The 15,748-nt window shown below is 44.1% G+C and overlaps 1 protein-coding gene across 6 annotated transcripts in view; it reads left to right on the top strand.

Moving 5' to 3' along the window:
- The window catches only part of GLRX3 (glutaredoxin 3), a 108,572-nt gene that overhangs the window by 40,459 nt on the left and 52,365 nt on the right, over window positions 1-15,748 (top strand). For 2 of the 6 annotated variants that reach the window (XM_055093486.2, XM_055093489.2), the window contains exons 9-12: window positions 2,884-2,923; window positions 3,014-3,106; window positions 8,126-8,334; window positions 11,299-11,655. In XM_055093486.2, the coding sequence (XP_054949461.1) occupies window positions 2,884-2,923; window positions 3,014-3,106; window positions 8,126-8,334; window positions 11,299-11,575 (619 nt within the window). In that variant the 3' untranslated portion in view covers window positions 11,576-11,655. Of the gene's footprint in view, window positions 1-2,883; window positions 2,924-3,013; window positions 3,107-7,352; window positions 8,391-11,298; window positions 11,656-11,883; window positions 14,082-15,748 lie in introns of those variants that run through there. The other 4 variants (XM_063607589.1, XM_055093488.2, XM_003816270.6 and 1 more) reach the window with 4 other exon arrangements.

Here is a 15,748-nt window from a genome sequence, read left to right on the forward strand (position 1 = left end):
TATTTCAACTTTTCAGTTCTGCCACTTATGCTTTTCAGCTGTAATGTCTATATCCATACATATCTGTATCTTTATTTTTTGCTGTATTGTTTTGTGAATGCCTTAACTTAGATCAAAATAGTATTTTCTGGCCAGTGTCAACCTATTAGTAACATAAAGGAGGTCTTTAGGCCACCTTTGGAATAACTATTTGTCAACTTTCCCAGAGGAAAGTGTATAACTGAGTCCTCACCGTGCATAAAGATATTTCAGGGGAATATATTATAGGTAGTTTTTAATTTTTCTCAAATATCCTAGTTGCTAAACAATACAGAAAGCTGAGGGGCACATATTAAGGTCCATTACCTGGATCTGAGAGGTAGGGCAAGTTAAATTGCAGTGCTCCTAGTTTTGATGTGCTCAGTGGTGAAGCTGTCAGGTAAGAACATTGCCATTGATTTTTGTGGTTAAAAACAAAAGCCCTTATTTGGAGATATACAGCACATGTTCTGTAGGGTTTGTCAGATATTTTTGTTTATTTCTCATTTCATGATTGCATCTTTTAAAAATCATGTATTCTAACTGTAGCTTCAAATAAATTACTTTCAAGTAATCTTTGATATACTTCAAAGATCTATTGAAAATAGTTGAATAGCACAGGTTGAATACAATTTCAGGGACATAAAAAGAATATAGGGCCAGGCACAGTGGCTCACACCTGTAATCCCAGCACTTTGGGAGGCTGAGGTGGGTGGATCACTTGAGGTCAGGAGTTCGAGACCAGCTTGGCGAACATGGTGAAACCCCGCCTCTACTAAAAATACAAAAATTAGCCGGGTGTGGTGGCGCACGCCTATAATCCCAGCCACTCAGCAGGCTGAGGCCTGGAGAATCACTTGAGTCCAGGAGGTGGAGGTTTCAGTGAGCTGAAACCACGCCACTGCACTCCATCCTGGGTGACAGTGAGACTCTGTCTCAAAAAAAAGATGTGGTTGTCTTCTTTAGATTATTATGACATTTTATAGAGGCAAGTATAGTCAGTTTATTGTAATTGTAACTTCAAGCCTGTTCCTTTCTTCACCCCTGCCCTGGGCCATACAGTGGGGGCTGGCTTGTTTTTGGTCATTTTTGATTTTCCCCTTTCTTTGTCGACCCTCTGCTGCGGGTCCACAGTGAGACACACACAGTCCATCCCTCTCTAGCAGTACCAGGTTCCTCAGGTGTCTTCTGAGCCGACACACTGGGCCTGACCCAGCTCGTGTCTTTGGTGGAACATCTTGGTAACTTGGCTTTCTGTCCCATATCTGTCTAGTCTCCATTGTATTGAAAGCACCCTGTTGTCTCGGAGAGCAGGAGGATGCTTTGGGAGAGAATGACCTCCCAGCTCTGGACTTGCTAAGCATGATTGGCCCTAGGATGAGTGAGGCCATCCAGGACCTCAGCTTCTTTTAACATGAGCAGACCATGCTCTTGCTGGGAGTCAAATGTATGTGGAGAAAACTCCTTTTTACTTTTTCTCATTTCTTATCTTTTCCTTTAGTAGCCAAAATACACATGCACGAGTGGCTGAGAACCAAGTGTATATTGAGGTTTGAAAGGTACCCTTTATGAATAACTTTTAGGAAGTATATTGGCTGTTAGGACTCCACATACATACACTTGGGCCCAGTGCTTCCTGGATCCTTTATGAATAGTTGTATAACTCATTGTTTTTATCACAGTATTAAGAGATCTGCCACCTTTAGTTAGTTCAACTTGAACAAAGACTTACATTGGGGTTTTTAAAAAGCATTAGGTTTACATTGGGGTCTTTTTTTGTTCTTCTTTCAAACATTCCTTTTTTGGTAATTGCTTCTGATTTATCCCGTCATTTAGTTTTTTTGACTGTTCCCTGCACCATAGACAGTTTCCTTGGGAACTTGTTTACTAAATAAACAAGATTTCCCTATGATGGTTTCAGTTTTATGGAAAGTCTAGTTTTTTTTACATGTAGCATTTTCTTTGGCCACCTTTGGGAATTGCACCTGTACCCTCAGGCACCCTGCAAGGATTTAGGCATACATGCTTGCTAATACCTGACCACCTAACGGTGAAATCGCTCTGAGTAGATACAGTTGGATATTCATGCAGTGATTTTTCATTCTTTGTACAAGTAATGTTCATTGTATGGTATAAAGCCACAAAGCTTTCATTGGCCTTTTGTACATTAAAAACAGCACCCTCTCTGAAATAAGTTTAAGCGTGGAAAGCATGTCTCTTGCTAAGGTGGAGGGAGCTGGCAGCGTAGTTGTTATCCGGCTGCTGAGCCCTCCAGCCTCCGTCCACGAGCACTACTACATCCTGCTGCACGGGCAGCTTCCAGGAGGTTAAGCAGCAGCCTGGGGTGGGTTAGATATTAGAAGTGGGTGAGAGTGTTCAGTTAATGAAGGCTCGTGCAGATGGGGGTGTGGGTCTGATCCAGGGGTTGGCAAGTTGCAGCTGGCTGCCCATTTTTGTAAATAAAGTTATATTGGCACATAGCCACATCCCTTCATTTATACATTGTCTGTGGCTGCTTTTATGCTGACAGTTGCATCAGAGAGCAGAACTGAGCAGTTGCAGCAGAGACTGTCTGGCCTGTAAAGCCTGAAGTGTTGAGTGTCTCACTCTTTAAGAAGAAGGTTGCCCACCCCTGGTCTAACCCAATATTGTCCGGAGAAAAATCCAGATAAAGTCATATGTTGGAATGACTAATTCTGTGTAGTACCAGACAGATTAAGAAGTAAAATCATTTCCATTGGTCTGTAGTACATTTTGTTAGCAGTGAAACAGTTTTCTTGATTATTTTAAAAACATCAAATGCATAGAGGTTTTACACTTTGATTTAACTGTATTTCCAGTTAAAATGTCTTCTCTTTTTTGCAGTGTTGAATATGAAACATTCGATATATTGGAGGATGAAGAAGTAAGTTCTGTGTTTGATGTTTCACCCTTGTCTTAGCTTTAATCTTAAGGGCCTGATAGGATGGTTTCAGGATTCCTGTTGTTTCTTTAGGTTCGGCAAGGATTAAAAGCTTACTCAAATTGGCCAACATACCCTCAGCTGTATGTGAAAGGGGAGCTGGTGGGAGGATTGGATATTGTGAAGGTAAGGCCAGTTCTTCTGCTGTTCTAAAGAACGGAAAAGATTTTGGTATGTTTAAAAATGATTTCATATTGAATGGAAACTTGAGAGTTGTTTTTGACTCCTGTTTCCAGCCTGACTCTCAGACATTTCTAGACCAGTATCACCGTTTCTGTGTGCATGACTGCCCTGCCATTCTCACTGTCCCCACGTGGCAGCCTGTTCTTACTTTCACACCTGAGCTAACCGTTGCATCTCCTTTCTGTGGGGTGATCTTCCCTGTCACTCAGGGTCCTTGTTAGATCCTGCTTCAGCTCCCAGACAACAAATTATTTTTTCTTGCCTTACTCATCTGCCCTTGGGTGCATGGAGTGACAGCAGTGTGAGGCCTGCGGCCCGGTGCTGCCCATCCTTGCCACAGAGGCTGAGGATCACTGCCCCTGGTCCCCCGAAAGAAAAAATGTAGGTCCTTTTTTGGTTTTGAGATGCTTGGAAATCTGTTATCTGTTAGATTGTGTTTTAGATAAGACACCATTTCTTATGTATCTTGAGTCCTTCCTGATGCTTTGTGTATTTTAGGAGTTCAGTAAATGGTTGTTGGATGGATAAGTGACTTTACTTCTTGATTGAGTTTTAAATGGACGTTACTTTGCATGTATTTAATGTCTAGAATTCAAGGCAGGCCCACCAACTAGCACCTGTGTGCTCTGTAGCTCTTTGATTAGCCCAAAACAATAAACAGAAGCTGTAGCTTTAATATCTACACACAGGCCCCACTGCACCCCAGGCCCACTGTGGGCATGGTGGCATCGAGGAGGGTGGTAGCTGGTTTGGTATAGAGAGGAGCTAGACAAGAATGCTGGGCAGGAATGCCAGGTTCTGCTCAGGGACATGAACAAAACTGCCCCGAAAAGTGGGTTGCTGACTGCCCTCAGGCCTTCCTCTTGCCTCAATCCATGAGAGAATTTTTTCTGAGGTCAGATCTTCGACTTTTTATGTGGAAAACAAATAGCAAGTAGTACTACTTCTAGTTATGTTGTAAAATAAAAGTTGTTGTTTTTTTTTTTAATTTTTTTTTGAGAGAGAGTTTCGCTCTTGTTCCCCGCTGGAGTGCAATGGTGCAATCTCGGCTCACTGCAGCCTCTGCCTCCCAGGTTCATGTGATTCTCCTGCCTCAGCCTCCTGAGTAGCTGGGATTACAGGCACCCGCCACCACGCCCCACTAATTTTTGTATTTTTAGTAGAGATGGGGTTTCACCATGTTGGCCAGGCTGGTCTTGAACTGCTGACCTCAGGTGATCCGCCCGCCTTGGCCTCCCAAAGTGCTGGGATTACAGGCATGAGCCACCGTGCCTGGCCAAAATAAAAGTTTTTAACACGTGCTTTTGTAAAGTGAAGCACTAGCCTACCACTGAAATGACATCAGCACTTTGGACCAATATGTTTTATAAAAACAAAGCTTGAGTTCCGTTGACGCAGAGGCTCTTTTTGTCCTTTGGTGGCCTTTGTGTAGGTTTTGTTTCCTGTGGAGTTCCAGGTTTGATATCATACTTCTTAAACAAGCCAGTGAGACATTTTTCCTGGGGAATGGTCTCACTCCTGGAGGAAAAAATTTTTAAGACTATAGCTCTTGAATAGCCCCGAAGCAGCAAAAACAGATCTGCATTTGTTTCTTCCCTCCCTCCCTCCTTCCCTCCCTCCCTCCCTCTCTCTCTCTCTATATATATATACACATATAGTCTTATTTTTGTAAGACACAAACAGTACTCAAACCCCAAATACTCTTGAGCCTGTTCTTGTCTGAATGTTTTATAGCCTGTACCTTAGCCATTGGTAACTCTTGGGAAGATACAATCAATAAATCTCATTTAATTCTAAAGCTAAGCTGCGTGGGTAACTTCTTTTTAGTTATATAACGGAGTATTATATGATTTTTTATGTTCACCTGCTAAGAACATATACGTTTGAAATGTGTGATATTGTTAACGTTTTTCCTTGAGAAGATATATGGAATAGCTCTTAGGATCCCATTTTGATCTGTTTCTTGCAGAATGCAGTTCTTCATGTTCAGTTCAATTAAAAGATGTTTGAAATGGTCTAATCTGGCTGGCCTCTTTGGAGGAATGAGCGTTTGTTTTGTTGAATGAGGGACTGAATAATGATTTAGTTACTCAGCCAATCTAGTGTCCTGAGAAAATTGTGAGTTGTTATTGCCTCTGAAGAGTAAACGGTTCACTACTGCTGTTCCAGAATGTTTGGACTTAAGACAGTTTGTTGAGAGAGATAGAAGATTTGGTTAGGTTTAGACTTTCTACCTGCCGGCTCGCATTAACAGCAGTGAGGGTGGCGAGGACTGCCTTATTTGGCGCGCTTCCAATGTTCCAGGCACACTGCTTTGGTGCTTTAAGAGGCTGCTTCACGTAATCTCCCAAGCAGCCTCAGAGAGCAGAATTCTTCTTAGTCAGTAGATGAGGAAACAGAGACATGGAGAGGTCAGGTGAATTGTCCACCATCCCATAACTAGTAAGCCGTTGAGTCCAGATTCCACCTGAGGGCCACCTGCCCTTGCCCACTCAGCTGCGTGGTCCTCTCCGTGCCTTCTTGAGTGTGTGCTCAGAAAAGTCCTGCTGGGTCCCTTGGAGGGGCAGGGTGTCTGCTCGTTGAGTAGGTAGAAGAAGATCCCTAGACATGACTGAAAGCCCTCTGGGTTTTGTGTGACAGAATCATTCCTATTTGAATTTCATCCAGAGGAGGTCATACGGATTTTAATGGTTTTATTGATTGATGTTTATGCTGTTCAGTGATAACCTGAAATGTTATATCATACTAAATGTTTCTTTAAACCAGAAAATCTTATTTATCATGTCTGTCCTTTCAAACTTGGTGTCTATAATCCAGATTTTAAATCTGAAAAACAGGCACAAGGAGCATGGCGCCTGTACTGCAGTTCCAGTCAACCTAGTGGTAGCTCTTTTGATGCCATGTCTGTTTCTGAATTGTTAGGTCTTTTTAATGGTTTCTGCCTTTCCCTCTTACTGGTACTCTAGCTTTTCCTGAGGCAGAGATGTATTGCCAGGTTGGGTTTCAATAGCAAAGCCTGATTCCTCTCTGTGAGTGGAAGAACGGGAGGGGAACAAGCATCATATTTGAGTAGACTTTCAACGTCACACTGCTTTTTTTTTTTCCTTTTTTTCGAGACAGAGTCTCACTCTGTCACCCAGGCTGGAGTGCAGTGGTGCAATCTTGGCTCTTGGGTCAGTGCACCCTCCACCTTCTGGGTTCAAGCAATTTTCATGCCTCAGCCTCTTAAGTAGCTAGAATTACAGGCACATGCCACCACGCCCACCTGGCTAATTTTTTTTTTAATAGAGATGGGTTTTGTCATGTTGGCCAGGCTGGCCTCGAACTCCTGACTTCAAGTGATCTGCCCCCTTGGCCTCTTAAAGTGCTGGGATTATAGGTGTGAGCCACTGCACCCAGCCACATTACTTCATTCTTCAACCTTGAAAGTCACTTGATTTATTTTCCTTATTTATTGCTACAGTTTAAATAGGGGCTTCATTGGCTCCAGTTGCTGCGTTTCCTAATACTAAACGATCTGTTGGTTTTAGGATACCTTAACTTCATTTATTTATTTATGAATGAATGAATGAGATGGAGTCTTGCTCTAGCCCAGGCTGGAGTGCAATGGCACGATCTTGGCTCACTACAACCTCCACCTCCCGGGTTCAAGAGATTCTCCCTGTCTCAGCCTCCTGAGTAGCTGGGATTACAGGTGCCCGCCACCATGCCCAACTGATTTTTGTATTTTTAGTAGAGACAGGGTTTCACCATGTTGGCCAGGCTGTTCTGCAACTCCTGACCTCAGGTGATCTGCCCTCCTCGGCCTCCCAAAGTGCTGGGATTACAGGCATGAGCCACTGCACCCAGCCTTATTTATTTATTTTTTAAGAGACAGATTTCACCATGTTGGTCAGGCTGGTCTTGAACTCCTGGCCTCAAGTGATCTGCCCACCTCGGCCTCCCAAAGTGCTGGGATTACATTTGTGAGCCACCACACGTGGCCAAGAATACCTTGTTAAGTTTTTTAACCTGATAGTGTATTCAGGGTTTATGGCTCGTTTAGTTTGAGAGTGTTAAGAGACTGGAGTTTTAATCCAATAGGTGTTTCTTTTGGTTCTCAGATATACATACAAGCTGTGATTGTTTAGATGTTTCCATCTTTTTATATATGCATATACATATTATTATTGTTGTTTTTTATTTTTAGGAACTGAAAGAAAATGGTGAATTGCTGCCTATACTGAGAGGAGAAAATTAATTAATCTTAAACTTGGTGCCCAACTATTGTAAGAAATATTTAACTACATTGGGAGCAGTTCATGATTTAGTCCTCAGAAATGGACTAGGAATAGAAAATTCCTGCTTTCTCAGTTACATGTTTTGTGTATTTCACAATGTCGTGCTAAATAAATGTATGTTACGTTTTTTTCCCACCAAAAATAGAATGCAATAAACATCTTCAAATTATTAACAATAATTGTATGAAAAAAGTGTATCTTTACAGCAGTATTAAACATACAGCTACTATAATTAACCCACCTTAAATCTCTTTTTCTTAGTACATGAGTATCTTCTAGCAGTTAAGAAAGGCAGTCTTCAGAAAATGGAGAACTGTGGCGGAATGCAGTAGACAACAGTATTTAGGACAACTCCTTTGCCAACACAATGGCTCCCCTCGCTGGTGAAAGATCTCTTTACAGCTTAGGAAAAACAACGGAAATTAGTTTCTGATGTCATTGCTGAGCTCGGCACTGGTTACATTGCAGAGGCAGTGTAGGATGTCTGCAGGTTTAGAGACTCATTTCACAAGGCACCAGTAGTGAATTATCAAGAAACATTTAAGAGGAAAATGATTTCTCATTGAATATGGTACAACAAGCACTTTTTTCATAAGGTCTAGAAGAATGGGTAGTCATGACAAAGAATGGAAAAGTATTGTCATTTGTTGTAAGCATCACTACTTTTTTTTTTTTTTTTCAGACGGGGTCTGGCTCTGTCACCCAGGCTGGAGTGCAGTGGCATGATTATGGCTCATTGCAGCCTCGACTTCTCGGGGCCAAGCGATCCTCCTGCCTCAGCCTTCTGAGTAGCTGGGACCACAGGCGTGCACCACCATGCCCACCTAATTTTTTATTTCTTGTAGAGATGAGGTCTCCTGCCTCAGCCTCCCAAAGTGCTGGAATTTACAGGTAGGACCACCACACTTGGTCCACTTACTTATAATAAACATTGATTTGGTCGTTCAGGTTCCTTTGGTCCTCCTATTGAGAACAGTTTGAAGTCCATGAAAATTTTAACAATATTTTTGATCCTGAATCTAACATATTTGAAAAATAGTTGCTCCACTAGGCTTCCACAGTGCAGGCGTCAAATGGGATGGCTAAATTCACCTCATGGTTCTTAGTTTTTTTTTTTGTACTTGTAGCACATTCTCTTCATATATTACCCCACCCTGTTTGTTTGGGCAGTTAAGACGCTGGTACTGTCTGGTGGCGATAAGGAAAGGGAAACAGAAGTCAGTAATTCAGACAAGAATAAACAGGATGAAATGCATCTATTCCTAGGTAAGATTAGCCCACCACCTCCACACTGCTGCTGTCTCTTCAGCTCAGGCTGTTTTTCTCTGTTTTGATTGTGTAAAGAGTAGAGTGCTGATTTGTGTGTTACAGAGGGTGGTCTGTACAAGTCATAAAGCTCGACATGGCCTTGCTTCCTGCTAGGTGTTAGGACACCCATGATGGTGGATTTTCTTGGCATTCTGTGTAATTAGGTAAGGCTGTTTATAGCATTGGTCCATGAGAACTTCCTTGTTTCTATTTAAAATGAAAATCATTGTATAAGTAAAACTTCTTAAATGTAGATAGAAATAGAATTTTAACTGAAATTTTATGAAGCCATTGGCTGCAGGGATGTGTGTCATGGAGGAGGGCTCCATACTTTTTTGGTATACTTATCTCAAACTTAAATCATTTGCATACTGCTTTTTCTCTAAGTGCCAACTGTCCTAGTATATTTTCTAAGTCAACTTTTACTTTCACTTTATCCTAAGCAAGAATATCTTTGGCATCACAGATTCAGTAAGCCCGTTTTTTTCTAATGCACATACAAATAAATAAAATGCACAACTTTTAACATAAATGGCTGCCTCCAGTTTGGGAAATACTGTTCTGGCCAGAGGCCGTTGCTCTGATAATGTCATGTGGTGAGTGCGCTTTAGGAAGACCTCCTTTCCCTTTGGTTGACTCCTGCAGGACGTAAGGTGTCAGTGACGTTATCCTTTGTTGAGCCATCCTGGTTTGAGTCAGGATGAGTGTGGAGAGTTTTTGGGGAGTTGCCCCTGTGTCCTATATTATTTTATCCTCTTAAATTCTGATGGTCTTTGGCTCCACTGACTCCAGGTAAGTTGGAGTGACAGTGCAGCATATTTCTATTTTCTAGTTGTTTCTGGCCAGACATGGGGAAGGTCAAGACATCTTGTTCATGCAAACGGATTGATGGCCATTCCTAATCTGATTTTATTAGTGTATTTTAGGAAGTAAAGTAAGATTCTTGAGCCCAGCTGAACTTCCCCTATTGAATTTTCTAACAAAAAGAGAGTTTGCGTATGGGTTTATAATTGAGCCTGCTCTTGTAGAAATGTTTTATCAGAATTGAAATCCTCTCTGATCCTCAAATTCTAGAGACAAAGTTGTTTTCTGAATTTGAGAAATCTGTTCAGTTCACAAGGAAAGGTGACAATGTGTCATTTGGATGTTGTCCCACACGTGAGTCCTCGTTGGGTGCTTGTGGTGGGAGGGACCCTCCAGGCAGGCTTTGTATGGAGGGTTTTCATGTCTGGACACATTTCTGTTCCGAGAAGCACTGCTGCGTTTTTGGGAGCGTGGACCCTGGCCAGAGCCTGTGGCCAGCTCTGCCTGCCCTCCCTTTCTTGGCCTGCTCTGTTGAGTATGTAGTGGGGCTTTGTGTGGCATCCTGCCAGGTTAAAGCTGCATGGTGCTTAGGATAGAGCTGGTGCTGTGGGGAGGCTCTCGATGATGGGGGCTGCCATCTATTTGCCTGTTAACTCTTAGAAACCAAACCTCAAATGTCAGAATTTCCTTTCTAGAAGAGGCTGGTTGAATAGGAACCAGAAAGGCCCTCATACAGGCAGGGCTGTTCACTCCTCTTGACTTGCGTGTTTGTGCCTTCCTTGTAGGAAGGCTTCTTAGGGAATTGGTATCTGTTTAGGGGAAATAAGCCTGCAGGAATGAACTTTTTTTTTTAAATAAAAACTCTTGATCAAAAATGGAAAGAAAAAAACCAGTGAAACAGGCTAGGTAGTTTGTGGAATTCTCCTTTGCAGGTGAGGGGAGAAAGCAGCTATCTCAAGGGCACAGCTACAGGTTGGGAGCTGGGGCTTCCATCCAGGGTCTGGGACACCCAAACCTTAGGCTTTCCCCTCCCAGGAGGCCTCCCCCTCAGAGCTATGTGGGATGCAGTTGCCTTTTTACCTGTGATGAGAAACTGGTGAATTGCCAGGATTCTGGCTCTGGCTTCAGTCTGCCCCTTTCCTGGGGATTAGAGGGCATTAACCCTACTTCCTACAGCCAAGCAGCTCTTCCTCATGACTCTACTTTCTAACTCCAGGGGTTGACTGATTGATTTGAAGACCGCCTTGTTGATGAATGTGTTGAAACTTGCTATCATAATGTAAATGCTCCTTAATAAAATAACAGGACCTGGTGGGTTCAGTTGCCTTGCCCACGTGTGACTTACATGTTTTTGCCTTTTTTTGTTGAACACTGAGCCTTGCAGAACCATCAGGAAGTCCACCTTGGTCCCATTGGATTGATCATTAAGAAGGAAGGAAAAAAGTTATTTGCCATTTCCATTCTTTACAAAAATGTCTTAAGACAGTTGAGGAGTAGACTAAAAAATAGCATGTTTTTATAATTAGAAAGCCTCATTTTAATAACTTAAAAATGTTTAATCTCTGAAACAACTGTAATACATTTTAAGTGCTTGGTAATCATTATCTGCCTTATTGGAAAGAATTATACAAATAAGACCTATCTTGACAGTCAGAAGTTACAAGCTTAAGATTGCAATATGAGACATGATTTCTGGTTTAGTTTTTAAAGTAAAATCAGCTTTCTTCTCCTTTGTTTTTTGAGACAGGGTCTCCTCTGTCACCCAGGCTGGAGTGCAGTGGTGCAGTCATGGCTCACGGCATCCTTGACCTCCCAGGCTCAAGATCCTCCCCCCTCAGCCTCCTCAGTAGCTGAGATGACAGGCATGTGCCACCATGCCCGGCTGTGTTTTGATTTTTTTTTTGTAGAGATGAAGTCTCACTATGTTGCCCAGGCTGGTCTCAATCTCCTGGGCTCAAGTGATCCTCCCACCTCAGCCTCCCAAAGTGTTGGGATTACAGGCCCTAGCCACCATGCCTGACCTAAGATCAGTTTTCTCAAATTTGACAGTTGCTACTTTTCGAAATTCAAACCTTTCTAAATAAAAGTAAGTTGATCATTTGCAGGTGAATTCTTGTTCTATACACATTTCAGATGTTGAGTTTGAGGACCTAGACCCTTCCCTTTTTGTCTCGTCACATTTCCTCACGGCCGTCCACTGATCGTTGAATCAGCATAAATATGGACAGTTTCTCTTGAGTCTTTGGGTCTTCACTTCTGAAGGCTCCTGTGTCACGTAAGACTTAAATAAATCTTACGCTTTTCTCTTGTTAATCTCTTTTGTTATAGGAGTGTCGGCTGTGCCCCTTGTGATGGATGAGGAAAGGTATCCACCTTTCTGAATCAGACACAAGCTGCAGTAGCTTCCTGATGCCTCATTCACCAGGATGGGTAACTTTAAAGACAAGTTTTATAACTGGCATCCCATCTGGTTTCAGAGTCTTGGGGGCTTTTTTCATACAGCTTTGTCTGATATTTAGAGACATTCAGATTCAGAAGCCATGAGTTCAGTTAGCTCATGGGCCGGGCACGTGCACTGACTCACTGGCTGCAGCAGAACACGTTGAGGAAGGAGTCTTGGTGCACTTAGGTCACTGTAAGGTTCTAGGGCTGGGAGCCAGGATTTGAACCAGGATCTGTCAGCGCAGCCCCAGTGCTGTGCTTGAAGCCTCGTGCCACACTGGCTTTGAGGTAGCACGCTGCAAGTTAGTGAGTGGAGTTGCCCAAGTCTGGGGCTTCTGAAATGACCTGGTATTTTTACGTTCCTGTTAGAAATGGTGTGGCTTTTACAAATTAAGTGCCAGGCTGGGCACAATGGCTCCTGCTTGTAATCCCAGTACTTTGGGAGGCGGAGGCAGGCGGGTTGTTTGAGCTCGGGAGCTTGAGACCAGCCTGAGCAACATGGCGAAACCTCATATCTATAAAAAATAAAAAATTAACTGGTCATGGTGGTGTGCACCTGTAGTCCCAGCTACTTGGGGAGCTGAGATGGGAGGATTGCTTGAGCCCAGGAGGTCAAGGCTGCAGTGATCGTGCCATTGCACCCCAGCTTGGGTGACAAAATAAGAGCCTGTCTCAGAAAACAAAACAAAACAAAAAAACCTAATTGCCAGGACCCGCAAATTCTGACTGAAAAAGACCTTCTTGTTCTCCCCACGGTCATTCATCTAAATGGTTGTCAGTGGTACAGTGTTCATCTTTTCTCAAAAAATCAAGTTTTATTTGAGGAAGTTACAGATTTCCATATGAACTCCTAGAGAGAGAGCCTGCCCTTGTTCAGGGTTACCCGGGGGATGCCTGCCATGTGGTAAGGTAAGGGTTTCTCTGCCCCTCATCTCCCAGCCTGCTGTCCCCAGGAGCGAGTTCCCTAACCCCTAGCCCTGTCGTTGAGCTCAAGCTTGTAACCTGGATATGGGAGCTGTCTATTTAGGAAGAAGGCATGTGTGGTAATTTCTAAAAGAATTAAAATAGATTTTTATGCTCTTGTACTATGTTTTGTGCTTAAAAGGAAGAGCCCCGATATAATGGAGAAAAGCCAGAAGGAGCTTGGATGCCCTCAGAGAGCCCCGTCACCTGTCTGTAGGGGCAGAAAGGAGGATGCCTTTCCTCACCCATCACAAAGGGCACAGCCAACACCTAGAATAGATTACCAAGGACAAGTATAAAATGTATGTAAAGACTTAGGTGACACAGGAGCCTTCAGAAATAAAAACCCAAGAGAAACTGCATGTTCACACTCAGATTCAACGAAGAGTGGGTGGCTGTGCAGAAATGTGATTGGACAGAAGGGAAGGATCTAATCGTAGACTGGATGGGGAAGCCTTGCCCCGTGTGTAGCTTTCTTCCTTCCAGGTACAGGGCAGGGCCCTTCTGGAATGAAGGTCTGGGATCCATTTTCAGATAAAGTAGTGTTGAGGATGTCTTTGTGGCTGGCTCCTGTAGTGGAACTCAGATCCGGGTGCTCGCCAGTTACAGGGTCCAGTTGACAAGAGCAAGGTCTGGTAGAAAGAAAGTGACTATTAACCAGAACTAGTCATGGGGATATGGCTGGATTCCCACCCAAAGTAACTACTTTGAATTTCTGGAGAGAAGGCAAGGGTTTAAAAAGTGGAGAGTAGGGAACTTGAGATGGGAGGCATGCAGGGATTGTGCTGAGTACAATGTGTGTCTTGTTCCGGTGGCTGTCCTGGGCCTCAGTCCACCTGGAGTGTGGGCTGGTGTCATCTCAACAAGTGGCCAGATTTGACTGGTCACCTTGAGGTAAGCTCTGGGATTTTGCAGCTGGGTTTCCACGCTTGGTCTGTCTCAAGATTAGTGCCTAGAACTTCGAAGTAAGCACATAATTAGAGACTAGCTCACAGACACATGTGAAGAGAGTATATGGTGAGAAAGGGGAGGGGTATGGAGTCTATTTTAAGATTAAGGGAAAAGGCTTCTGCAGTTTGCTCTAAGGTTGCATCTCAGGACTAAAGAAAAAGGAACAAAAAGTCTAAAAACGCATTTTGAAGTTAAGCTGCTCAGTTACACTCCTACACAAAGGCCAGGGAAAGTTAGAGTCATATTTCTAGTTTTTTTTTTTTTTTTTCTCTTGAGACAGAGTTTTGCTCTTGTCCCCCAGGCTGGAGTGCAGTGGCGCGATCTCGGCTCACTGCAACCTCTGCCTCCTGGGTTCAAGCGATTCTCCTGCCTCAGCCTCCACAGTCGCTGGGATTACAGGCATGTGCCACCATGCCCGGCTAGTTTTTGTATTTTTAGTAGAGACGGGGTTTCGGCATGTTGGCCAGGTGGGTCTCGAGACTCCTGACCTCAAGTGATCCGCCTCCCTCAGCCTCCCAAGTGCTGGGATTACAGGCGTGAGCCACAGAGCCTGGCCATATTTCTAGGTTTTATGGCTGGCCTTGCAGGAGAGGGGTTCTGGTTTCTATGACCTGCACTGGGGAAGAGGCATTCTACTTTCCGTGGCCTACCTTGAGGGGAGGTGGGGTGCGGGCAAGGGAAGGGGCCAGAGGGTCAGAGAGCCCTTGCTTCTGAGGCCCTTCCGGTGTCCTGCAGTTCCTCAATGTGCCAAAACCACAGGCCTTGGGGTATCATTTTCTGAGCCCCAGCATATCCCTCTATTTTGCCTTTAGGTCTGGAGGAAGGTTCCAGGGCATTTGCCCTTGGTGGGTGCGGGTAGGGAGGATCTGCGGGTCTTCCTCATGCCAGGAATCTTATCCCAGAATCAAAGGCTCCTGGTGGGTAGGAGCGTGTCCCATGTGCAGCGCGCTTGGCTGTCCAAAGTTGCTGATGAGAAGCAGCATAGGATCTGGCAGGGACGGTCCTGAGTGGAGAGGCTGAGATGGGAGGTGGTGTCCCACGGTTAGCGGGCTGGATTTTCCGGGCCAGCCTCCATGCCAGCATTTTGTCTTCATCCCAGAACCCCGTGCACTGAGGTGCAGGAAGCGTGTGTAGTTTCACACACTTAAGTGTAAGAAAGCATGTTGCTATTGAAAATAACACCCCGCTGGGCATGCTGTGGGGTGACGGCAGGTTTTTGCCCTCCTCCTGCAGCTAAGCGCTGGAGCCCTGGGTTCCCATCGGGGCTGTGGCACTCTGCTGTTTCCCGGGCCACTGCCAGGGAAGGAGCCTCCTATATTGCTGGGCAGGGCCTTCCTGCAGGTCCAGGTTTATAAATTTTAGGGCTTGTTCAGAAAGCAGGCAAAAAGTGCCGTTGGAGGTGCTAAGATATAAAGGTTTTTCCCTGGGTGTGTATTATTTGCTACTTAATATTCTAAGTAAAGAAAAATTAGAACATTAAGTTATTAACATGAATGTTTCTGCTTTTCTTTGCACTGTGTAGTGGCAATTTCAAATGCAAATATAAGAGCATTTAACTTGTGTGTGGGATACTTGAGCTGGCCCATCTATGTCTATCTCCAGGATGCTGGAGGCACTGCACAAAAGGAAATGCTCTTGATCCATGCACATTCCCTCAGCGAATGCTGCCTTAAGGCTAAGGTTACCACGAGAGAGAAGGAGCTGTGGGTTGCCCTGTCATTGCCTGCCTTCTGTGTCATCTTCAGTGTGAGTAGTTGGCTAGTACAGGCAAGAGACAAGGCAGAGAGGATATGATGGCTTCCTCCGTCATCCGTGTTTCTTAGAATGCAATTGCTCT

The sequence above is a fragment of the Pan paniscus genome, chromosome 8 (genome assembly GCF_029289425.2).
Source record: "Pan paniscus chromosome 8, NHGRI_mPanPan1-v2.0_pri, whole genome shotgun sequence".
Classification (NCBI taxonomy): Eukaryota; Metazoa; Chordata; class Mammalia; order Primates; family Hominidae; genus Pan; species Pan paniscus.